Source organism: Podarcis tiliguerta (genome assembly GCF_965153285.1).
Source record: "Podarcis tiliguerta genome assembly, chromosome: 5".
NCBI lineage: Eukaryota > Metazoa > Chordata > Lepidosauria > Squamata > Lacertidae > Podarcis > Podarcis tiliguerta.
Genome location: NC_139538.1, coordinates 63,558,030 through 63,584,408, shown reverse-complemented (window position 1 = coordinate 63,584,408; position 26,379 = coordinate 63,558,030). Strand labels below are relative to the sequence as shown.

The following is a 26,379-nucleotide window of genomic DNA, read 5'->3' as shown; positions in this document are numbered from 1 at the left end:
AAATTACCACCATTTTGAACCTGGGAACGGGCTGTCAGTAAGATTGACGTTTTGGGAAAGTTCATTGACTGTGAATAAAACGTATGTTGATAGATAGTTAAATAAGAGAAATACATTGTTTCCATTGTTTTCCTCTGCACTTAAAAAGGAGCAAAAGGAGCTGAAAATTGAAAATTAACATTGTTGCTGGATCTGCGTTTAAAAGGACGGATACAAATAGAAATTGTTTCCTCTAGAGGGAGCTTTTGAAACTGTTGCAGGAGTGGAGCTGGGGAATTTTCCAGCTGCAGAGATTAAAGACCGTGAGAATTAGAGATTGACCTTGGACAAGAATGTCAACAGAAGAAGCCTTAGTGAATGCATTTTGCAAGATAAGTGCTTTATTGGAACAGCTTCATGAGAAGACGGATGTGATGATTATTAAAATTGATAATTTGGGACGAAAACACCATATAAATTTCTCCTTACGTAATGATTCAGAAAATCCCTTTTGCATTCTTTAGTAATATCCATTTCTTTAAACAACTAATACACACTGTTTCATAGTATAATTTTAGATCTGGCAGTGAGAATCCACCTCTATCTTTTACATCTATTAAATTTTTATATTTAATCCTTGGGCTTTCCCCTGCCAGATAAATGTCACTATCTCTCTTTGCCATTGTTTAAAGCAGCTCACCGGAATTGTCTGAAATATTCATCTATACCACTGCTCAGAAAGGAGAGTCTCATCCTATTCCATCTTTCTTTGTCTTGCTTAATCTTACTCTACACAACCCCATAATTGTTCTGGATCAGATTTATTTATAATCCTTATAAAGTCTGTTTCTCATATAACTGTGTGGTTCCTTTGTGTCTCACTGTTATTCCTCCAGCTCGTCTTGTTGTTATACTTCTGTTACCTCCACCTTTTTCCCCTCCCAGAAATCTTGTGCTCTTTGCAGATCTGTACATCTATGACTTTCAACTTTGTAAGTGGAACTCAGTCCCTCTGGGTATTCCCATCTAAATGACATCTTCTGTTTCTATAATGCCTCAACCAAAAATCTGTATTCTTTTATTTTATTAGGGATTTCCTTAGGAATTATAATCCTTTGATCTTCTATGCTTAGATTGTTTTGAAAATGAGTTTGCAATTTTTTATCTCTCATTGCTCTTGAAGAAAATTGCACCAAAAAGTCCCCTGGGATTTTCTTAGCTTTCACATATGATGATTTATGGTAATTACATAATCTCTGTCTATTGAATTCTCCATTATCTCTGGTTGTAGTTGTAAAAAAGATGCCAATTCCTTTGCCAATCTTTTTTAAAAATCTTCCTCCCAAAGCTCCAGTATACCTCTAAATCTCAATATATATATATATATATATATATATATACATCTCCGAGACTGCAATCTTGTCCTCTAAGGTTTATTTCTCAGCTTGCAGAGCTGACACCTGACCTTGAACTTTTACTATACACTTCTTCTTTTTTTGGTATCTTGGCTCCCTTCAGAAAGTTTTTAAACTGACCCTTCCAATGGTGTTGTCCTTTTAGCCAAATCTTTAATGTCACTGGTACAATCCTTAATGTTCTTCAATAACTCAGCCAATGCTAAAGAATTTTGTTCTACAGATAAATGAATTCACATCAAAATCTCACTGAAATCACCTTCATCTGGCAGCGACGCTCTTCTGCCACGAGCCGTCACCATCTGTCATATCCCTTTTCCTCCAACAGTTGGTAGTATACCTTCAAAAATATCTTTATTGCTTTCCACACCTATCTTCTCTTGTCATGACCTTATTTTGCCACAAGATGGTATTTTCTTAAAGTGTATACCTCTTTACATTCCAGGATGCTCTTTTCCCATAGTCCCAATCCTCAAACCTTTAGAACTCAGCAAAGGATCCCTGGGGGCTCGTTGCACCAAATTCAAGTATTTACCGTATATTGTATCCAACAGAGTCCATTGGCTACAACTATAAATGGAAAATAATTGTGGTAGAAACAGATCTTTATTGAATTATTAATTTATGTCCTCCTATTTCACATTTCTCTATCCACTCCTTTCTTCAGCAAACCAAAGTCCCCCCCCCCTCCAAAAAAATCCTCTTAAATCAGCATACAATCCATTTTAATAGTCAAGCAGCCTGGCATGGCTACTCCTAAGGAAAAAGAAATGGAGTTCCTACATGGCTCCTTCTACCCATCTTGAATGTCACTCCATGCTGGTACCACTCACAATAGGGAGAGGCTCTCTTTCTGGCTTGGGCTCTCTACACAGCCCCGGTACCCGCTGGGGAGATTGGCGACACAGTGCTGTCACAGCCCCCTTTAAATTCCTCATGGAATTGCCCTTTAAAAAATGTGCTTAAAAAAGGGCAGCAAATTCTAAATCACATAGTCTACAGCAGGCATCCCCAAACTTGGCCATCCAGATGTTTGGGGACTACATCTCCCATCATCCCTAGCTAACAGGACCAGTGGTCAGGGATGATGGGAATTGTAGTCCCAAAACCTCTGGAGGGCCGAGTTTGGGGATGCCTGGTGTACAGGAAGACACAAACAGTATCTATAAACACATTTTGTTTTCCCTAAATTTAAATTTGATTCAAGTACGATTAAAAGTGTGCTTCATGGGGGCCAGGAGATTGAGTCACTGGGGAAGAATTCATGAAAGCTGGAAGGGAGAATTTCCTCTCACACTTTGAATTATTGGGGGAAATGCTCTGCTTGGTCTAGCCAAGTGGATACTCATGTTGTCTACAATCTACAATTCTTCAAAACCATATAATTTACAAGGCCTTTGTACCTCTAGGTCTCATTTAATTTGAATCTAGAAAGGAACAAGAGTGAATTAAAGCACACACACACACAGAGAAATCATATGAATGCCAACCCCAAAGTAAGATCAAGTGGATTAGGGTGGCTTATTACCAGGTAAATGTGTGTAGGATTACACCCACAATCAATCGCTTACAAAATCCACGTAGGCCTCATAGTTCAGGTGCTTAACCTACATATTTCAGAGGTTGAATGTGTAATGGTGTCCAGGGCACTGCATGCCACCATAATTATTCACAAAACATATGCAGCTAAATTCCCTTCAACACTTCTGCAGCATCCAGCTGAAATTCAGACTCTGTTGGAGAGGAGCAGGTAAGCCAAAACCTTCAGTCTGCTTTCGGTGGTGTATGTTTTCCTGTTGCAGCAACTTTTTAAAAACTGTATTTAAGCATAGCTTGTATTTTGAGCAGAGCTCTCTATTAATGCCCCATACAAGTGAATCATAGTTAAACTTGCACTATTTCCTAAACTGAACAATAAGAATATGAGATCAAGTTTATATCCTTCTAACCACTCCTTTCTTTGGCAACCCAAATTATGACTTAATCTAAAAATAAGTATCTAAGTGGGCTACATTTTTTTAAATAAAACAAGGAATTGCAATATGCATTTCAGTGCTTTGTACAGTCCTGCCTTATCCCTAGGCCAATGCTCAGTGTGCGATGATATTTTTTTGAAACCTTTTCTGTTGCTCTGGATCTGCTCCAATAGTGTATGATGAAACAGATATTGTTCTCTGTAGCTGATTACAACCTAGGTCTTCTGCAGTGTCTGATTGAGACCTGGTTGCTACTGATGAACAGGAACAGGTAAGCAAAAATACTTTCTTCCATGTCTCTTTTAAATTTATATTTTGCTGACATAACTTTTGTCTTGCATTTTATTGGCTTGCAGTCTTAAGTTGTACATTTAACAGTGTTTTGCATTACTGTATTGAAGTAAAATCAAGTAAAAAATGAACAGACTTGCATCCCATTGTATATAATAGTAGGTTTTACACACTACCAATGCAAGTTTAAAGTGTATTGTACCATTTTAAAATAAGTTGCAAACATGTTAGCCAGGCCCACACAGTTTAATTGATTGAGTCATGGAGTGCTGCAGACCCCATTTCCCAGTATCCCAGCAGCAACAGACTCGTCTGTGACAATGGTCCAGGGAACAGGAATTCCCAGCATCTTCAGACTCCAATGAAAACTCTATTTTTTGTTAAGTTGTGGGTGAACGTATCAGACGACACAGCGATTCTTCAAACAGCTCTTGTTTATTCACAGGCCAGAACTGAACTGAACTGAAGGGTTCCGCCAGCCTGCTTATATAGAGCTCCACTACAACGCAACTGTAACACTTTCTGCAACTATCCAATCACTGAACGTCACTTTCAATCCCTTATTTGCATATGTGGACCTGAGTCTACAGTATCCCCCTGCTGGCCCAGGGTCAGAACTTCAGTACATAACAATTTCCCAGCATGCTATTTGGTGTCATTAATTCCTCATCTGATTGATTGTCTGCTGCCATGCCTGCTTATTCAAAGAAAGTCCCAACAAGTTCTGTGGGGCATATTTCCAATAAATCCCCATTATCTTTGGTTCAGGTGTCCAGTTGATCTCATACAGCCCAAATTTTCATTTTCTTCATAGCCATCTCATTTTCCATCTTAGCTGGTTTGCTGTGACATTGCTTCATTTGCACAATTGCTGCTCTCCTTCAGTTTGGGACTCAGCCTTTCAGGTGAGGGGCTTGCCATTTGACTTTAATAGGTTTAAGGTCTGTGAGCCGTTGCCATAGTGCTCCCTCCCCCCCACCCAAAAAAAAGGTGTCAGAACTCACCATGAAGTTGTGACAGTAAGTTCTTATCTGAGACGTGCTAGTGTGCTGCGACCAGAAAAAAGCACTGGTTGTAGTAAGCATTTCATGGAGTCTTTCTGGAAGTGTTGTTCAGACTGTGTTGCTCCTTCAGCCTCCAGTAAGTTGGGCAACTTTGTTTAAGTAATCCTTCCACCAAACAAAAGCTCAGCAAGAGATTCTCCATGTTCAGTGGGAGATGCTCTATAATTTACAGCCAGGTATGAGCCAGTACCTTAAGCATGCTCTGAAGCAACTTGGAGCTTGAAGTGATATGAAGCAACTCACATACGGTGGGAAAATTCTTACTCATGATGCGCAAACTGGGGCCATTACCTGTCCGAACCACCTCAAGAATGCCATGTCCAGCAAAAATGGATACTATTTTCCCAGTGACCAGGAAGCTGCTTCTGTCAGAATCCAGCATGCTTACCCTTATTTCAGAGATAGTCATGACTTTTCCTCATGGGGCAGATCTTTTTTCAGTGTTTCCCCACAAAGCATCCATCTCAGTGACTAATATTTCCAGAAGAGAGATATGTTATTTCTTCCCTGCACAGCACTGCTGGAACTGTAATCACGCTCCCTGCCCTCAACATGCCTCGAACCATTCTAAAAAGCACTTCCCATCTTTGCTAAGGAATTTGAAACAACAGACATTGTTTTACACAGGCCAGCGATGTGGCTGTTTTTGGCAGTGGCGTGTTTAATCCAACAGACAATTGAGTCAGAAGAATTCCTAAGGAAACGGCACTTGAATCCCCAAGAATTCATGACTATTGTGAGTTGCTTGTTCAGATGCATTTGAAAACAACAGGCTATTGCTAGGACAAAATAATTTGTACATATTTCTTTTAAGTGATATTCCAAAGCATTTGCTTTTCACAGAAGCATTTCCAAGCCTTCCTGAGTTACTCCAAAGAGGGCTTGATAGATTGCAATGGATGGATTTAGCTGACTCCAAGGCCAAATGACGTATTTTGTTTAATGATTAATACATAGTGTATTGATTGCGCCTCCTCTGCTTTTGTTCATTACAGCCAGCATGAGACAAAAGCAGAATCTGGAACTTTTTTCTCTTCTCCTCAGCACCATTGTAACTAAAATCCCCTGTAGCACATCTAGCTTTAGAAGTCTCAATCTGCCGAGCCTTTCTTTATTCTTGCAGAATGAAATCATTCAATATTGGGGATACCCCAGTGAAGAGCATGATATTTTGACAGAGGATGGCTACTACTTGCAAGCAAACAGAATTCCTTATGGAATGCACAGTTCTGGGAAGAGAGGTAATTTGGCATCTTTAGTGTAGTGCGTGCTGAAGTTGGGCACTCCTGAGTGTGTTAATGCAGTCTTCTAGCATAATCAATTTAGTGATATGGGGAGTTCAACCCTCAAGCTTATACATTGGTGGGGGTGTGTGTCATGCAATACCTGGTTTACCTGGTTTAATTAAGAGGATTTAATTTCTAAATGCTTGGAAATTAATTCTAAAGAAAATCACCAAGATCTCTCTGTGTGTTTAATTTTACAGCTGATATGGGGGAAGAAAGAATTTGTCTTTTTAAGTAACAAATTGAAAAGATTTGTAGCTATCCAGTAATGGACGAGATTTGCATCCAATTTATGTTCCTTGGCTCCGGACGCAATCCAAATAACTTAAACATGGTATGTTGACTCTTTATTTTGCTAAACATATTGGCAAAATACCATACTTCAGTCCCCACAACAGCAATATATTTTATTCTAATATTTAAAGATAAATTAACCATGCTTTGAATTGCATATTGAGTAACTAACATGATGGAGTTCAATAGTACATGCTTCAAGTTATGCCTGTATAGCATTGGAGACCTAAATGTGTAATTGAATGACCATGTCTGTACATGTTTGAGCCAGAATAGAGAAGAATCTTTGCGGAAGAGACCCTGGTATATTACAGAAGGGATAAACTATAGGCTTTTGTTGTTTTCTTTTTCTAATGATATTTATTAAAATTTCAACATATTACAAAAAGAAAAAGAAAATACAAAATAAAAACAGTTAAAAACAAATTGGGCTTTCCATTTCTTATCTTTCATTTGCTTGTTTCCCTGACCTCCTCACACCTCCCTTTTTTTGTATTCCAGATCAATTAGTTAGTTCAGCAAATCCTTTCCCTCTTTGATTTTATCTTAATCTTTTATCTTAATATATTATAGCTTTAGATTATCACCTGTTAACAATCCATTTTTACATATTACTTTATAACATTGCTGCTAAAAACCACTTAACTTCAATCCAACATCATTCTAACATTCATTAATTTTGCAGTATTTCTGTAGATAGTCTTTAAATTTCTTCCAATCTTCTTCCACCGACTCTTCTCCCTGGTCTCGGATTCTGGCAGTCATTTCCGCCAATTCCATATAGTCCATCACCTTCATCTGCCATTCTTCCAGAGTGGGTAAATCTTGAGTCTTCCAATACTTTGCAGTAAGTATTCTTGCTGCTGTTGTAGCATACATAAAGACCTTAAACTTTATTATTAATCAGCAGCTTTTTGCTGGCTGAAAGAATGGCTGCTTCTTGAAAACACAGACATTTTGGATTTAGAAGGTTTTAATAATGTATTTGGCTGGCATGCATATTTGTGGTATGATAAGGTCAAAGCACATAAAGCATTTAAAAATCATATTGTCAGGAAAGCATTGTTTAATGTCTGGATAAGATATAAGGACCTAATTGAAAATAAAACCCCAAGGTGGCTGTCACCAATGGAAGCGAAGGCTCTGAAAAAGCTCAATATGGAGGCCAAATGGCCAAAATATTGGGAAATTTTGGAACAAGAGGGAGACAAATTGAAATTGCATAGTTTTGAAAAACTAAAAAATAAAGTGCGAGATTGGCTTCATTATTATCAGATAATGGAGGCATATAATTTGGACAAGAAAATTGGCTTCCAGGTGGAAAAATCAAAATTGGAAACAGAACTGTTAGATCCCAAAACCAAGATTTTGTCAAAGATGTATAACTTGCTGTTGAAATGGAATACTCAGGATGAAACGGTGAAATCTGCTATGATTAAATGGGCACAAGATGTTGGACATAACATAATGATGGCTGACTGGGAACAGTTATGGACCACAGGTATGAAGTTCACGGCATGTAATGCCTTAAGAGAGAATATTATGAAAATGATATACAGGTGGTACATGACACCAGTCAAGCTTGCAAAAATCTATCATTTGCCCAATAATAAATGTTGGAAATGTAAAGAAACTGAAGGCACATTCTTTCACCTTTGGTGGACGTGCCCAAGGATTAAGGCTTTCTGGGAGATGATTTATAATGAAATGAAAAAGGTATTTAAATATACCTTTCTGAAGAAACCAGAGGCATTTCTCCTGGGCATGGTTGGCCAATTGGTGTTAAAGAAGGATAGGGCTTTGGTTGTTTTCTTTATCTGTTGATATCTCACGAGGTAGAGAACTGGTGGCCCTTCAGATGGTGTCAGATTCCAACTCCCATTCATCTCAGTTTGCCTGTCGATGGGTCAGGGATCAGGGCAGTTAAGAGCCTAAGAAGAACCTGCTGGATCAGGTCACAATGGCCCAGCTAGTCCAGTGCCCTCTTCTCACAGTAGCCAGTCAGATGGCCAAACCTTTAAGCAGGACCTGAGCTCAAGAGGAACTTGTGTTCAGAAGCTTTATTGCCTCTGTCCATGGAGGCAGAACATGGCGGCAAGTTGCTCTTGTAGTCTAGAGTCAGGGAATGGTCTGAAGATGAGGACTGTGGGATGCATTCTATGGCAGACCAGCTTTTCTCTGATGGAGAGCTGGAGGGGGAAGAGTCACTCCCCTTGTCCACATGTTCAGAAGCAGAGATAGAGAGACAGAAGCTGAACAGCTTAGGGAGGAGTTACCCAGTTGTGAAATAATGACAAGGGAACCAGAAGGAAGGGGACAGCTAGTCGATACGTCAATTGAGAGTGTGGGGGACCCCTCCCCCCCATGGACTCGGGAGGTCTGAATGTATCAGAGAGCAAAGGAGGCAGAGAGGGGGAGGAACTTCCCGTTGGTGTCTTGAATGCTTTGGAAGTTGGAAGGAGGATTCAGAGTAGTCAACTGCCCTCCTTGCGGAGAGGTGTATATTTGTGCTTGTAAAATGATGTTGTAATCAAAGGACTATAAACCTATCAACTGCTCATCAATTCTTATCTGTGAAGTTCCCGAGGGGAGGGGAGGACATTCTGTGCCTGTCATCTAGCAGTGTTTGGAGCAGTACAAAGCAGCCACTCCCTATACATCAGAACACAGTGATCTTGTAGCTTTAATTGAAACAGATGAAAAATAGGACATTACAACTTAACTTGTTATTTATTTGTAATCTTTATAGCCCATCTTTTAATTTCAAGAAATTCACAAGATGGGTCTCAAGCAACAAAAAAATAATAATGTCGGAACTATGTGACCCATAGATAGCAGCAAAATAACAAGATTGTACAATGGTGATGGGATAAAATCAGACAGCAGCAGACAGGGTAAGGGTTGACATGGCATTGGATCCCAGGATATTCCACAAGCCCCATGTTGACAGAATGGATCTGCTGCGTTTGGACCGCCCCAAACCTGTTACATGAGAGTCAGCCAGTGTGGTTCAGATTCTTCCTGAGGTGCACGCTAGGCAAGTAAGGTCTCACTGGGTGACCAGGGTGCAGATTCCTTCTGGGCAGATACCCCAACACTAAGCTTGTGGGTGCCATGATCAATCATCACCTCAGGTCCATTATAGCCCCCCCCCCCCTTATACTGTGTTGATTCTGCCCAGTGACATTCATGCCCTCATACAAACAACATTCTTCACCTAACAAAGGAAGGTCATAATTTCACAGAGGTAAAGCAAGTGCCAATCAGGTTGAGTTATTTAAGATGATTTGCTTGCCCTCTCAACCAGTGACCCAAATTGCTCAGTGAGTGCTCTTACCCTAGTGTGGGTGGGTAGGAAGCTTTCATGGCAAATTGGCCTTGAGTATCATAGGCAGCAGCCTTATATAGCCTTTCCACTCTTCTTTGCAAGGGCTCATGGGACAGTTTTTCCCCACTACACAAACAAGATACTGGGCAAGGTTTTTCCGCATTCTGTGGGCCACAGCGCTGCTGGGCAAAGGTGTCCTGTGCTTATTGATCACGGAATGATGCTTAAAATAGTATATATATATATTTTAAAAATGCAAATCGGCATGAAACTCACGACCACATCTTTCCCGAGATGTATGTTTTCCTATGCAATATCCATTTCAATTTCTCAAGTTATTTGGATATTGTATTGCTCTAATGCTTGTGATATTTTTGCTAGTTCAATTCTTAAAAACATTTCCATACTTATTTCTCCCCACAGACCCGAATAGATGCGTATTTTGGAATTATTCCTGATTATGGTTCTGTAAAAAACATAAGCCACTTGGCCCAGGTGAGCTTTAATGCATATTTTTCCTTATTTCAAAATTTAGAGGCCATTTGATGTTTAAATGAATGTTTAACGTGTGTGGATATTTTTTAAATTTTCAGAAGGTGGCAAGAAAGTTACAGTAAATGAAAAACAATATAGCAATAAATGGTATATGACAAGCTGCCACTCACAGGATCTTTGTTTCTTTGAGTTACTGCTGGTGTAGTTGCCCGGTTACATGCGATATGCGTCTACAGGCGTAGAAACTGAGAATCATAATATGCCAATGAAACCAAAAGAAAATATTCTTAAATAGGGTCATGCAAAAGAAGAAATAAAGAGAAATTTTTCAAATTTGTTGCCTAAAGAGTAGTTTTTAAACTTCAAACATTAAGTGATTTTTATTCATTATATCTGAAGTGATCGTTAAGTTTTAATGTGCACATTGCAGTTTCTCATTAGCTTACACAGTTTGGCCATTACTAGGATAGCGAACATTAAGGATTGATTTTTGAAATGGTTGTATAAGGGTTCCAATATCATTTACTTATTAATTTGCAAAGTATGCAAAATATTGGTGAAAACAGATTGTATTTGAAAAAAACAGAAAAATATGAAAATGTTTCAAGATAAAATAGTCATATATTTTTACGAAACCACACACAAATTTATGAAAACAGTCTAGGAATCCATTGTAGACTACCTTGATTGGTTGCACTCTTTAAGTGTACAAAGAAATACACAACAATATAGTTTATTTATATATCAGTTGCTCGAAACTTATAGCAAGATCTTTGTTGACTATATACTGTAATCATATTATACCATATAATACAATATTATTATTATTATCCTTCCTCTTGGATAGCCTAGGATGACTATCTATAGCTATGAAATACAACCAATATAATCACAGCCAAAATACAGTAATCACAAGAATAAAACTTCACATCTATCTATTAAAAGAAAAGTTTTCACAATTTTTGCAGGGACTAGGGACAGGGTTCTTTGTGTATGTTATAAAGATGCCTGCATTAAAAATTTGAAAATTCTGTACTTTCCCCTTTATTTTATAGGTTTTTAAATCAAGAAAACTGAAATATTTTGACTATGGCAGTAAGAACAAAGCTATATACAATACGGTAAAGAGTTAAAGAAAAGTAAAGTTTCAGGAGTAAACCAGGCACAAATTCGGAGACGATTGGGTGGGGCCTTGTATGTCTCCTTCCAGCACCTTCTGCAGCCAAGCTGGTGCCAAATGCATTGCTCTACTTCCTTTGGACCACATCAGTGCAGCTGAGATGGTGGTCTTATTGTCTGGGCAGCCCAGGACCCCCATACCCACCGCCCAGGCCTGCGCCTCAGGGAGGTCACTTTGGTCTGCTAATTCAGTGGTTGGACTTCACCCCTGGAAACGCACTCCATTGTCTCCCAAGACGGATGGATACCAACACTGTAAACCTAGATCCCATCCCTTTCCTGGAAAACCCTTGATGCTTCCCACTATTCCTTGTGCAGCCATGCCTGGACACATGGCTGAGGTCCCAGATTCCACAGCCCAAATGATCACCTAAAGAGCACCAGATAGCGCTGGCAGTGGCAGACCAATCGGACTCCAGCACCTCGGCCAGCATGCAGTATTCCAAGAAAGCTGGTGCTGGTTCCCACGGCATTTTCCCTTGCTTATTAAATTTATAAGATTTTATAGTCAGGGGTGACCACCCTGGCATTTGTGTGGTTAGAGATCTTCTTTTCTTTTCTTTTACTTTGAAATCATATTATCCTTTTCTTACATCAGAATGTTGCTTATTCCCAAGGAGATGTGTTTAACCTCAGAGCAGCAGAAGCAAACTCAGTTTTATTCCTATAGACATGGTGGTGCTATGTTTGAAATACTTTAAAAATATAAAGCTGCACATGTTCAGCATGTGTGTTGTTTGTAGAAGCATGAAGGTAGAAGCAGCTGTGAAGCCATGCAATGGCAGTAGGAAAGAAATATTCTGAGAACTTCAAAACTGAAGTCATATGGGCAGCTTTCTAAAGCCTGCTCACTGCTACCTGAAAGACGATTAAGTCCAGAGCCTAAATGTGCCAAGCTGAACTTTAGCAGGCATGCACATTAATCCTGATACACATCCTCAATGTCATTGTACATCCCACAATGTTGGTATATCCGATGCTCAATCCAGTCAAGCAGTTGTCCTACACATAAATCAAGAATGCACAGTAAACAATTAACACGTGACAGATTCATTAATACAATGGTGAAGAAAATCTGATACTAATGCTCAATGAAGCATTTTCCAGATACATAGGTCACAGCTAAGAAAACAGGTAAAATCTAAGATTGGCAGATGAAGACCGTTTTAATCATTCTGATATTTTCATCCACAGACCACTCCTCCATTCTATCAAATCAAAGACATGGTTGTGCCAACTACTGTGTGGTATGGTGGACATGATATGGTAATAAACAGAAAGGACATACAGCTGTTTCTTCCTCAAATCTCTAATTTAGTTTTCCATAAGTATATTCCTGAATGGCAGCATGGCGATTTTTTATGGGGTCTGGATCCTCCAAAGAAACTATACCCTGATATATTCTATCTTATGCAGAAGTACAAATAAAATGTTATGAAAGTCACTAACTGCTTATATTCCCTGCGATTGTAAACACTGCATTGGGTCTGTATGACTTGTATTTATGGTCAATTTGTTAACTGATTCTTGTTTCTATTACCTATTGCTCATCATCTAATAAAATCTACCTTTTGGCATTGACACAATTGGTAGTGGAATTCATTGACCTTGCACTGCAAAAGTATACTTCTCTCTGCAAAGGCCTCATCTTTTAGCCACAGCGTAGATGTTTCTTGCAGTTCCTTGTAGATCAGTGGTTCTTAACCTTTGAGCACAGGTGCTCATAGGCCCTTTTTAGAATCTGATGAAAGCAGTGGAGCCCCTTTGCAGAATTCTTTTCACAAATACAATTTTCTAAGGCACGAGAAGGAAATAAAGGGAGGGAGAATAATTTTTGGTGCCTGGTTCATGGGGCCCCTAAAGTTCACGCATGGAAGCCTAGGGGGACATGGCCTAGGGGTCCATGGTCAAGAACCCCTGCTGTGAATCATTGTCCTGACAAGGAGATAATGTAGAGTTCCTCCAGCAACTCTGAGATTACATCCAAATCTTATTGTGTACCCTTGGATGCAGTTCATCAGGCCCTGGATATTTGAATTTATTTAAAGTAGCTATGTTATTGTCCATGGAGAATCACGAAGAGTTGGGCACAGCTAAACAACTAAACTGTTCCCTTACTACCTCTTTACCTATCTTGGGCTGTAGCTCCCTCTTTACATCATGTATTCTGCTATCACCAGGTGGCCATGCAGGAGTTCTGTGTGTAAGGGGATTGTACAAAAGGCGGGGATGTAGGACCGGTGTGTGTAGGTGAAAATGGGTGCAGAATAGAAGACATCAGTGGCTTAAAAAAAACCCCCACACACATTGGGAAGACCAGGTGTAAGCTTAGAAGTTGCACAGGGTGCTAAAAAGAAGTACTAGGAGGTTAATGTGAGGGGAGGTGGCTGGTGATTAGAGTGAGTAGGGCGAGCAGGGGGGCAGAGCCCCCTAGTTAGGCAAAACATGTCGGGTCAAATTGACACTAAATCACTGAAGAATGTTCAGGAACATTTTTTTTTAATGCAAACAAATGTGAAGAACTGAAACTGAGACTTTTAAAAATGAGAAAATGAAAACAATCTATCCCCTTGGCAAGGATTCTCTCAACCTGTGGTCTGTGAGCTTTATTTAGGTGGTCTATGGTCTTTGTATGAATACCTCCCTCTTCCCCTGCATTTCATAGAAAATAAGTTTTAAGTTTTAGTGGTCCATTTGCCCTCCTAGGCAGGCGGTTTTGCAGATGGGCTCTGAGCCACCCTAGGTAACCAGCAAATGGCAGGCCAGATCATCTGCCTGCCACATATTGGCGTATGGCAGCAGGAGGTCTCAGGCATTCCCTTGAGCAGGGGACCAACTGACCAAAAGGGGTACGTGGCCCTGTGTCCAGGGACAGGATGAATTGCCTATTCCTTTTGACTTTTGGTTCAAAATGAAAAAAATCCCCCCAGATGGCCAGGATTTCCTGGGTTTATGGCAGCCCTATTGATCACTGAAAACCACATTCTCAGTTAAAACCACATTTTAAAATGTTGATATACAATTTATATACCACTTAATACAAAAAATAACCTCTAAGTGGGTTACATTAAAACAACAACAAGGAAAAAGGAGAAACAACAATATACATTATAATGTTTTGTACAGACTTATCATTAGGCAAATGTTGGGTGTGTGATGATGCTTTCTTTCTCAACTGTTTTCATAAGTTTCCAGAAGCTTCTGGCTGGTTGCCCAGGAAAGTATAAAGACAAGGAAAAGTTTCTTACAGTTCTTTTTCATTTCAAACACAGAGAGGCTCTAGAACCCAGCCTCTTGGATAATGGTGTTGTCCTCTGTTAATCTGCACCCCCCTTCTCTCCCACTTCCTCATTCGTCATCATCATCACCTGCTGTACGGGGGCTGCTAAGTGCCCTTTGTCTTTGAGTTCTTTCTCTCCTACTTTTAAGGCTCGCTGGGTTCTGGGAAATGGAAGGTCTGGAATGTTTTCTAAGAACAGGTTAGCAAGGTGTTGCTCCTCCTCTCCCATTATTTCCCAACTTTCCCCCTCACCTGCCTCTGAGCTGCTACCTCCCTCATATCCCTCAAACCCCTGTTGTAAATCGATACTATCTTCCACTTCCTCCGCCCTGGAAAGGTCAGAAGGTGCAGTCTCCACCACTCCTCTGCTCACTCCCTGACACAAAGGTCTTCTGCTGTGTCTATTTGAGATCTGGTCGCTACTGATGCACAACAACAGGTAAGCAAAATTACTTTCTTCCATGTCTCTTTTTAATTTATTTTTCAGTGACATAGCTTTGGTCTTGCATTTTAATAGCTAGCATTCTTAAGTTGTTCATTTAACAATGTTATACAATGCTGAAGTACAATCAATAATTTTTTAGCAGACTTGCATCCCATTGTAAATAATGGTCTGTTCTACAAATTACCAAAGCAAACATGTTAGCTAAATTTAATGGATTGAGTTTAATGGATTGAGGTGTTGCAGACCCCATTTCCCAGTATCCCAGTCAGCAACTGCACGTTCTGAGCCAGTGGTCCTGGGAAGAGGAAGTCTCAGCACCTCCAGACTCAATATTTTAAACTGGGAGACAACTCTATTTCCAGCTAGAATTGGTGTCTGAAGGATGCAGTAAGACTTTTAAAAAGTACTGGGGTTAGGAGGGCATGCTGTTTGGTGTCATGACTCACTTGGCACTGTTGGGTCTAGCTCTAGCATGGCAGATACTGGAGGAAGATGAGAAGGAGTGGAAGTGGTAGGCTGGCCCCACCTCAACCCCACCCGGCTCTGTGTGGAGATAGGACTTCCAGCTCCGTTCCTTCCAGAGGGAGAGAGAACACTGCTGGATCAGGCCAAAGGTTCATCTAGCCCTTTTATCCCACCTTTCAACACCCATCATGTCTCCTCAAGATCATTCTTCAATATATTGAATTTCCCCCTGAAATCTTTTTCATTAAGGATTCATGTTTTCAGACTAGAGATACTGTAGTTCTGTTTTATACACAGGTCCAAGATGTGGCTGTTTTGGGGAGTGGCCTGCTTAGTCCAACAGGCTCTGACATCTGAAGAATTCAGCAGTAGAAGACATCTGAATCCTGAAGAATTTATGACTATTGTAAGTTAATAATTCAGATGGCCTTGAAAACAGTGGACCATGATCCTTATAATTTCATTTTTAAAACAGTTTTCAAGAGTACATGCATTTCCAGGAAGAAACTCCATGCTTGGCAGGAGATATTTCAAACTGCAAGTTATTCTGATCGTGTTTGAAACAATACTCTCTTGGCTAGATAAACTGTTCTAGAAGACACAGTTAGCTTTGATAACTCCTTCTCGAAGCAGAGTTTTACACTGGCTCCTCAGTGTAAATGCTGACATTTGCTGCACATGCATTAGCTGAAGCCTTAGGCAGCAGATTCATTATATTTCTCATGGTGAGATTTCTTTGCAGTTGCTTACCATACAGATTTGGTGTTTTGCATCATATCAGTACAGATTTCCTTTTTGTCTTTTCGTTGTGGAATTCAGAAAGCCACAATCAATCTGTGGTTATGTACACTTCACACATATATACCCAGATGGGGGGAAGGGGGAATAAATTTGAATCAGTTTGCATTTCAAGCTGATTCTACATGATTTGCATTTTCTGGAACAATACACAAACCGGAACAAAGCCATCCTTCAAAATTGGCACGTCTCCAATTTTTGCGTACTGTTCTCCAGCCAAGTAATGGAAATAGAAATATATATACCAGAGTAAAGTGTTTTTTAAAAATGCATATACAAATGAAAATAGAATACCAAAAAAAATAAAATCATTTTATTAGGCAAAAAAAAAAAAAGGGTGTGTTTTGGGCAAACTTGCATACAATCATGTGTACATTATGAGAGTTTAGGGGAGGGATGAGGTGTTGTTGGACTGCAACTCCCATATTCCTTGACCCTTGGCCATGCTGGCTGGGACTGATAGGAGCTGGAGCCCAGCTATAGCCTATAGATTTCCCCTTCCTCGTGTAGGACTAGCAAAGTCACTTCACAATAATCTTGGCCCTGGGAAGTTTTTGTTCTTTGGGATATTAAAGCAATTGTCCCAGAAATCAAATGATCAGATTTATTTATTTTTTAATCTAGCATTTCTATTTCCATCCTTCTCCACTCACAGCCTGAAATCATCCAGTACTGGGGATACCCCAGTGAAGAGTATACAATCCTGACAGGGGATGGCTATTACCTGCAGGCAAACAGAATTCCACATGGAAGACATAGTTCTGGGAAGACAGGTAATTTTGAAATTTAGTAGTAAATGTTGTTAAATGCCACACGCCATAACTGATATTCCTGTGTTCAACTTTAAAAATGTTACCTAGACTTCACTATTTTTTCCCTTTCATTCAATTTTATTTGGAAGCAATATTATAAATAAAGGGAGAAATTGTTGCAAGTTGGCTGAAATCACTTGAGTTGTGCTCAGTTGTAAACACACTTGATGATTCCTTCTTCATTATATCTGAGCAACAAGGTTTCCCAGATTAATCAATAATTCCAAATTATCAACAGTTAGAATAATTGTTCAGTCTTCTATTCATAGCAGAACACTATGAAATATCTTAAGTGGCGTGGGGTTTGATTGAGTGGCTTTTTTATGCCTTTTCAAAAATCAGTACAAATATTAACTATCTCCTGATTCTTAGGAGAGTTGTTTAGAAACAGCCGCAGCAGTTGTGGCCCCTCTTCAGCGGCAGGCAGCAATCACCTCAGAGACACAGCGTTTCACCCACAGGAGAGGCAAGGCCCACCTACCTTCTCACCTCACCTACTTCTGCTACCTTTTGCCAATAATTCAGTACCGCCTCTCTGGATTGCTTGGGAAAAGTAGGCGGGAACATGTTGGCAGAAGAGAAAGTGGGCAGGGAAAGAAGTTTCATGGCGTTTTATGTAGGCTTACACAAAACATCATTGCTAGTCTTCACACAATCTATGGAAACATTTTCTGAGGTCCTAGGAAACGTCTGGCTCATCTCCTTTGTACCCCCTGCACCCTACTCTGCTTGGCCTTGGACTAGATACCAGTGGGAAATGTTGGTGCTCTGTGAGTGCCCATTCTCTATCTAATGTTGTCTTTGTTTTCCAGGGCCTAAGTCAGTTGTGTTATTGGTACCTGGTAACCTTTGTGAAGGCAGGAGCTGGATTTCAAATCTTCCTAGCAATAGTCTGGGATTTGTTCTAGCAGATGCTGATTATGATGTCTGGATAATAAATAACAGGGGGACCACCTGGTCTAGAAGACATCAAAACTTCACAGTAGACCAAGAAGAATTTTGGAATTTCAGGTAAGTACAAGGGGCTATTGTTGCTTGGATGGAAGGGATGCTTTTCCTGAGAGCTTTCCCAGGACTCAGCTAAATTAGTAAAGAAAAAGCATTTTAGATGCACTGTATAGGCAATATAACACTATGAAACCAGATGGCACTGTGGAGTTCTGTCTTTCCCAACTGGATTTCTCTATTTGATTTTACAATGCGTTTAACTGAAATGCTTCATAGATGTATTTATTTTTATCACCACCACCACCACCATCATCATCAATCTTTATTATGGTCGAGACCCAACAAATCATTACAAAGCAATACACAATTCAGACAGCCTACCTCCAGGTTAAACAGGAGCATCTCCACCCCTATCGTTCTACCCGGATACTGAGGTCCAGCGCCCAGGGCCTTCTGACAGTTCCCTCACTGCAAGAAGCCAAGTTACAGAGAACCAGGTGGAAGGCCTTCTCGGTAGTGGTGCCCGCCCTGTGGAACGCCCTTTCACCAGATGTCAAAGAGAACAACAACCACCAAACTTTTAGACGACATCTGAAGGCAGCCCTGTTTAGGGAAGCATTTAATGTTTGATGTATTACTGTATTTTAATATTTGGTTGGAAGCCGCCCAGAGTGGCTGGGGAAGCCCAGCCAGATGGTCGGGGTATAAATAATAAATTATCATTATTATTATTACTATTATTCTTTTGTTCAGACTTAAGGATAGGGATCATTGGTTCTTGCAACCACCAATAAAAACTTTGCCACTGCTAATGTTCTAGTGTTTTTCCGGTCATCCAGTAGGAACCTGACATAGTGAGCCTTTGATTTTCCCGGGAAAGGTACCAGCAGAATTTTAATTTATTTTTGGGGAATTTTAAGCATGGCACCACACTCCACATAATATCAGAGGGTAGTGACCCCCCAAAAGGCATTTCCTGCTCTTGCCCCTGCACTGTGAAATGCCCTTCCGTCTTCCATATGTAAAGCATCATCAGTGTGATTCCGCATATCGTTCCTGATGTAGATCTTCATTCTCCACTTGGTTGTAATGAATACATTTCTTGCCACATTGTCCCTGGTGTAGATCTTCACTCACTGCTTCCTCCCTGGAGGGAAGTGGTCCAATTTTGTGGTTCACCTCCAGTGCCAGAATATCTTAGGCCAGTCCTAATACAACTAGCATATAAGACCATGAACAATTTGGCATTTAGATTACCTGATAAAGGGTCCGCTCTTGTACAGATCTGTTAGTTCCTCCAGGCATATTGTGAAGACACACCATTTTGCCCAGACATTCCAGGATGTACACCTTTTAGACTGTGTAAAGGGACTTCTGAACTACCATTTAAATTTAACGCAGTTGAGTGATTTCATATAATTTAATATAATTCTTTAAAATTATCCTTTAACATGTGGACAATGTACATATCTGAGAACCTATTGGGCAAGTTTAAGGGTGATGTAAATCTTTAAATAAATCATAAAAATATATTTGCTCTTTCTCTCCTTACTCTTTCCATAGGACAATAAACTTACAACGTTATCCTCCAAATGTAAGGGTATCATATGTAATGTATGGTACTGTTTGTATTTATACATTAATGTCCACAACCGTATGCAAGTGCAAACAGGCAAAATTTCACCTATATTCTATGTTTTTCTTTCAGCTTTCATGAAATGGCAATTTATGATATTACAGCAACCATAGACTTTATTCTGCAGAAAACTAAGGAAAAAAGCTTGTATTATATTGGCCATTCCCAGGGAGGTACAACGGGTAAGTTAATAAGAAAAGAAGGAAATACCTTTTATTTTCTTGCCTTTTTGCATTATCAGGGACTTACTGGGGGTGTAGTCCAGTCTCAGGACTATTGGGAAGACTAGTTCAGAAAAGAAAAAGACAGATTAAAGCATAGCTTTTAAAAAAGAAAAGAAAAAGCAGAGTTCACATACGTTCCATGAGAAAGTCTTTTCAGGATCAGAACTTCAGTATACAGGATCAGGCAGCGTATACAGCTGTTATCAGTTCCACAGCCATGAAGAATGTCCATTTGTGGTGCAAATAAATTCGTTGAATGACAGGCATTTCAAAAGAAGAGAGATGGGAAACTTTTGCCCTTGCAGATATTTGAGACTCCAGCTCCCATCAGCCCCAGCAAGCATGGCTGATGGGCTCCAGCTCCTGCAACACCTGGAGAGCCACAGGTTTTTAAAATCTCTTATTTGTTTGTTTGTTTGCAAGTGCTATGTTTAGACTTGTTTCTTTTTTCCAGGTTTTATTGCCTTTTCAACCATGCCACAGCTTGCTCAAAAGGTTAAACTCTTCATGGGCCTGGCTCCTGCCTCCACATTGGACGACATCAAAGGAGTCTTTTCCTTAATTCTACGCCTTCCTCAAGAATTATTAAAAGTAGGTATTGTACAAGGCCCATAATTCTTATTTTTCTTCTTCTTCTGCATCTTTATGGAGAGTTAGTCTTCCTGCCATCCGCTTCATTTCTTTATGTTGAGTGTGAGCTTGAAGAATTAGAAGGTTTGGATCACATGAACATTTGTAGTATGATAAGGTCAGAGTCACCGTGGACTTTAGAAACAAATTCATCATACATATTATATTGAGAACCTGGAATATATATAAACATAAGTTATACGTGAATATACCCTTATGGATCTGAACACTGGAAGCCTTTCAAAGAAAAGAGAAATGGTTAATGGAAATTCTTCTTCTTCTTTGGCGATTACTCGTGACCAAGTAAGATTGTCTTCCAAGAACATGGTCTTAACAGTGAGTCCCTAAGTGACTGTGGAGGCCAATTCTGGATCCACACGTCCTTCCACAGTGCTTTTCGGTGGCTGCTCCCAGACAGGATGAAGGCTCTGTCACAGTCAGGGATGCAAGAAAGGAATGATTGACATTCCAACCTGCATGCGACACAACCAGTATCATTTGCATTCTGCTGCTGTTCAGCTTCTGCCAAATATTCTGTTATTCATCTTACTGTCCACTATTGAGAATGCCCTTTTCCAGGACCCCACTCCCAAACTTTTAAGGAACTATCAAGAAGGCCCCATCTGCCAATCTTAATACCTGAGAGGTTGTGTGGGAAGAAGGTGGTTGTTGGAGAGCACCCCCTTAGAAATCTCTCCTCAGCTATCCAGAGTCAGGCCACATCAGAACCTGGCAGCAAAATTGACTAGAAAGCCGAGGCATATCTTCTGGAGCGTGCTTGAAGAAAAGTGGTATATAACTGTAACATAAAGGAGATCTGTTCCTAACAGGAACCTCAATGTTTCCTTCCAAGAAAGGACAATTATTTAGTAATGCTTCAGATTTTTTAAATTTTATTTTTACAGCTTATGTGCGGCAGTAGTGAACTCTGCTTTTTCTATAACAAACTAAAAGCCAACAATGTCAAGTGGTGCAGCTATCCAGGGATTGACAAACTTTGTCTCCAAATCATGTCCTTATTCCAAGGACGCAATGAGAAAAACCTAAATGTGGTAGGTAGTTTTTTCCTCTATCATTTATTCATTTATTTCTTTTTGAAAGAACTTGCTGTGTACATATACAAAACATCAAAAGAAAATCAATCAAACAAAATATAGTATTTGCCATAATTTTGAGTTCCTTTACACAGTTCTTCCATGGTGAAATTCTAGAGCCCTCTTTTAATAAATGTTGATCTATCTTTTAAAATTTATTTTCAAAATTAAGTTCACGTCTAGTTGGTAGTTGGTCATTGACGCATGGCCATAGAAGAGGAAATGCACAGCACTACAAAAACCAAATAAGTTTCAGAGTGACTAATTTTAACTGCTTATGCTAATTTCCAGATGCAAAGTTAGAAGGAATTACTACTGTAGGGCAGGCTGTGACCAGGTGACCTCTCTGCCTGCTCCATGTGCTGTCCAGGTGCTCACTGCTGAGAGGCAACCTCAAGGCCCCTGTTCTTCCTTCTTATGGCTCTTTATCAGCTGGATTCACTATTGGTGGGGGATACACATCTAGGTACCCAGACACCTCTTCATCAGAAAGCTGCTTCCTTGTGCTGCATGAAAGTGTCTGTATGCTTCATTACCTTGATTGCCACGACCTATTGCTTTGTAAATAAATATGTTCCTTGAAAAATTTTCAAGAATGTGAATATAAAAAGCATTTTCTTTTCTATTATTCTTCCAGAGTCGAACAGATGTGTATCTTGGAATTTACCCTGATTTTACTTCTGCAAAAACTATTGCACACTGGAGTCAGGTACATTCTAACAAATACCTTCTCAGCATCTCAAAAAAATGGGAGTCAAAAGTCTGACGTTTCGACTTGCCTGTTTAGTTTCTCATGTTTCTGTTTTGGTACTAAGGTTTCTATTTCATTTTATAAAAGTGTAGTTTTCCAGATTACCAGACCATTCAAAAGTTATATTCTAGATACTTCAATAATCAAACATGAGCTGTAACAACTCTTTGGATCTCATGGGAAGAACATAGGAAGCTGCCCTTTACTGAATCTGCCCATTGCTCCTTTCAGTTCAGTATTGTCTACTCACACTGGGTTGCAAACTGTAGTATGTCCCAGCCCTACCTGGAGTTGCCAGGAATTAAATCCGGAACCCTCTGAGTGCAAGGCAGAGACTCTATCACTGATCTATGGCTCTTCCTGAATATTTAATTTTGACATTATAATTCTTCCTTATTTTCTTTTGCCATTGCTTATTCTCCTTGCTGCTGACTTCTACAAGGGAAACAATGAGACTAAGGAGTAGGAAGCTGACAGGCAAGCAGTGGGTGGAGGAGGGAAGATGGAGGTTGGTGGTGTACTGCCCCATGCACCCGAGTGCACTTACATCCACTGGTGCTGGGAATCCTCACATTACGCAGAAGGTGAAACATATTGCAGTGGTCTTGGCAGCTGAAGATTAGTGAAGGCTGGGCAAAAGAAGAGGTCAATATTGTGCGCACAGGCACCAATTCTATGGGGTGAGGATAGCTCCTCCCTCCCAACATATGCAGGAATGGGGCTGAACCCCCTCAATCTTGAGGAGCCGGGCTCAATTCTTTAATATTTTCTCACAAATGAGGATGATAGATATGTTAATAACCTTCTACCTGACTTTCTAGAGACACCACTGTTTTAAGCAGAGCTTATGGTCCTATCATTGGCCAGGGTGGATGGGTGGGAATTCTGATACTGTCAAACCTCGGTTCCCAAACAGCTCCATTTTGGAATGCCTTGGCTCCCAAATGCCAAAAACCTGGAAGTAAAAGTTCCCATTTTCGAAAGCTTTTATGAAGTCGAACATCCGACGTGGCTTTTTCTTTGAGTTTGACAACCGAAGTTTGACTGTAACCAAGATCCCTAGAGTTTGAATTTTCTTGTGGCCCACCATCTTACAAGAGGATTTTGTTTTTTGAACGTGCACCAATTTTCAAATTGTGTATGTCTTTTCCATCTTTTTAGGTTGATAAAACCAACCAATTTAAGTATTTCGATTATGGATCAAAGAACAAAGCTGTCTATAACATGGTAAGTGTTTGGGATTCTAATGAGAGATTTTGCCGGTAGGTTAAATGTTTAATGTGAACCGTGTTGTGATTTCTGAGTTCTTATATAATTCCTTTTGGTGAGATAACACCAAAGACACCAAAGAACTGGTTGTAATTATGTGTTTATCTATGAAAGTGCATGCATTTAATGAGTAAGGGCATAGAAAACTTCCTTATCCCAAGTCAGACTATTGTTCCACCTATCTGTCTATACTGATTGGCAGCAGCTCTGATTCTAAGCCCTACTAGAAAACCTGAGGGACATATGACCTTCTACACACAAACCAGATGCTCTGCCAATGAGCTACCACTCCTCTCTAGATTTTGCCTTTTGGGATCCACTGAGAGCCTCCTTCCAGGCCAGATGGGCAGCGGGGCTTAGCTGAGACTAGTCTGCTGATATGTGCAGAAGTGGCTGCCTCTGCTATGTTACTCCACCTTTCAGCTGTTGGGGGTGGGGGAGGCTGAGCAACATCATCAAAGCCCTACTGCCCCTCAGGCTCACAAGGAGACCCTCCCTCTGTCCTGAAGAGCACGTCCTCCTCATGAGCCATGAGGACTCTTATTCCTTTTGCTTTTCTTACTGCTCCAGAGTAAGGAGCTGGATACTTAATAGATAGTTAAAGAATGATTTTCAAGGGACAGATGTTAGACCTTCAATGTATCTGAAGATCCAAAATATGTCTTTAAAAAGAGGAAAATAAATAAAAGTGAACCTAATTTTCATCTTTCTGTTTTTTCTCTCAACAGAGTACACCCCCATTTTATAAGATAGAAGACATTACTGTGCCAACAGCTGTGTGGAGTGGTGGGAATGACATTGTTGTAACCAAAAAGGCTGTTGAACGGCTGCTCCCTCGAATCCCTCATTTAGTTTTCTATAAGAATATTCCTGAATGGCAACATACGGATTTTATCTGGGGTCTTGATGCACCAAAGCGATTGTATAAGGATGTGCTTTCTCTGATGCAAAAGTTCAAATAATGTCTTAATATGAGGGGCAAACTATATATCTGATATTAATGCAGACAATTTTTGTAGAAATTTTACATTGATTGTTTTCTGTACTTATGTTCTTCTTTTCTGTCGCAAATAATATTAAAGGTTGGCTAGCAATAACAAAAGGATCTACGGAAGAAAAACACACAACAAAATTGATGGTAAAAATCAGGGGCACAGCCTCTAGTACTACTTATTATTATAATATATATTCATATTATATTGTGTAACCATGCATTATAGAATAAACTTGCTTCTGTTCTTCAATGAATCATGGAATTCTTTGCCAATATGAAGGGACCCCCAAAAGGCTAAATAATATGCAGCTTGGAATAACTTTTTGTATTCCAGTGGAAGGTACTCCAATTCCGACTAACCCACCCAACTAGAGGTCAGTGAGGGAAATGTCACACATTGCTCAGGTTTGGCTATCAAGACCATGAGCCTCCATAGGGCGGCTGTCTCTTATTTTAGCAAATGTTTTCAACTGCTTGACCCCTGTAATACCTTCCACGTAAAAGAAGCTAATCGCTGGCTGGCATTGTGTACACCTGGCTTTGCCAGACACAAGGGAGCCTATTACTGTTGAGACTTTGCGGCTGATCTGGGGCAGGTTAGGCAGTGTTTGTTGGTTCAGTTTTCAGGTCCAGTTATTTGCAGTTTGTCTCAGTATGCGGCTCTTGCTCCAGCATGGAATGGCGGGGGGGGGGGGAGCAGGGAGGCCTGCTGGTAACCCTCCAACGCCACCATTAAGAAGCAGAGGTTCTCCATATACAGTGGTACCTCCAGTTGTGAACGGGATCCATTCCGGAGCTCTGGCTGCATCCCGAGGAATTAGCAACTGGAATTCTGCGCATGTGCATGGCACAGTTTAATGCTTCTATGCACGAGCGTGGTGTATAGAGGGCTTCTGCGCATGCGCGCATGGTGAAACTCGGAAAAATACTTCTGGGTTTGCTGTGTTCACATCCTGAAATATGCACAACTAGAGGTGTGCGTATCTAGAGGTACCACTGTAATTGGATCTTACTTGGACTAAAGTACAGGCGTGTGCTGGGACGCGGGTGGCGCTGTGGGTAAAAGCCTCAGCGCCTAGGGCTTGCCGATCGAAAGGTCGGCGGTTCGAATCCCCGCGGCGGGGTGCACTCCTGCTCTTCGGTCCCAGCGTCTGCCAACCTAGCAGTTCGAAAGCACCCCCGGGTGCAAGTAGATAAATAGGGACCGCTTACTAGCGGGAAGGTAAACAGCGTTTCCGTGTGCGGCTCTGGCTCGCCAGAGCAGCGATGTCACGCTGGCCACGTGACCCGGAAGTGTCTCCGGACAGCCTTGGCCCCCGGCCTCTTGAGTGAGATGGGCGCACAACCCTAGAGTCTGTCAAGACTGGCCCGTATGGGCAGGGGTACCTTTACCTTTACCTTTTACAGGCGTGTGCTAGAAGAGATGAGATCACAAACTGTGGAACAAAACCAACTAGGGCAGTGATGGTGAACCTTCTGCAGTGCCCAAACTGCAACCCCAAACCCACTTATTTATCGCAAAGTGCCAACATGGCAATTTAACCTGTATATCTCATTTTTTTCTGTGTGTTTCACGTTTCTTCTTTATGACTGCTGTTGTAATAAATAATCCTTCATAAACGTTATTGCATTACATTCTTCATTTAATTATCTTTCCACTGATACATAATTTTATGGTATAACTCAGTGCTTTTTTTCTTAAAAAATGTTTAGGGGTACTCTCATT

The 26,379-nt window shown here is 40.4% G+C and overlaps 2 protein-coding genes across 3 annotated transcripts; both read left to right on the top strand.

Moving 5' to 3' along the window:
• The first annotated feature begins 2,140 nt into the window (after window positions 1–2,140).
• Window positions 2,141–12,893, top strand: LOC310677840 (lipase member N-like). The gene is made up of 8 exons (XM_083441027.1): window positions 2,141–3,144; window positions 5,353–5,461; window positions 5,849–5,966; window positions 6,807–6,814; window positions 9,697–9,825; window positions 10,057–10,128; window positions 11,184–11,249; window positions 12,502–12,893. The coding sequence occupies exons 1-8, from the start codon at window positions 2,930–2,932 to the stop codon at window positions 12,733–12,735; spliced, it is 951 nt and encodes a 316-aa protein (XP_083297153.1). The 5' UTR covers window positions 2,141–2,929; the 3' UTR covers window positions 12,736–12,893.
• Window positions 12,894–14,538: 1,645 nt separating this feature from the next.
• Window positions 14,539–24,907, top strand: LOC310679028 (lysosomal acid lipase/cholesteryl ester hydrolase-like). 2 transcript variants are annotated; one of them, XM_083443740.1, is made up of 11 exons: window positions 14,547–14,795; window positions 14,930–15,026; window positions 15,795–15,903; window positions 16,951–17,068; window positions 17,920–18,118; window positions 19,764–19,873; window positions 20,370–20,506; window positions 21,451–21,597; window positions 22,277–22,348; window positions 23,552–23,617; window positions 24,388–24,907. In XM_083443740.1, exons 2-11 carry the CDS (start codon window positions 15,013–15,015, stop codon window positions 24,619–24,621), a joined length of 1,206 nt encoding a protein of 401 aa, XP_083299866.1. In that variant the 5' UTR covers window positions 14,547–14,795; window positions 14,930–15,012; the 3' UTR covers window positions 24,622–24,907. The 2 variants fall into 2 exon arrangements, with proteins under 2 accessions (XP_083299867.1, XP_083299866.1); XM_083443741.1 differs by lacking the exon at window positions 21,451–21,597 and having other exon boundaries at window positions 14,539–14,795.
• Window positions 24,908–26,379: the final 1,472 nt, after the last annotated feature.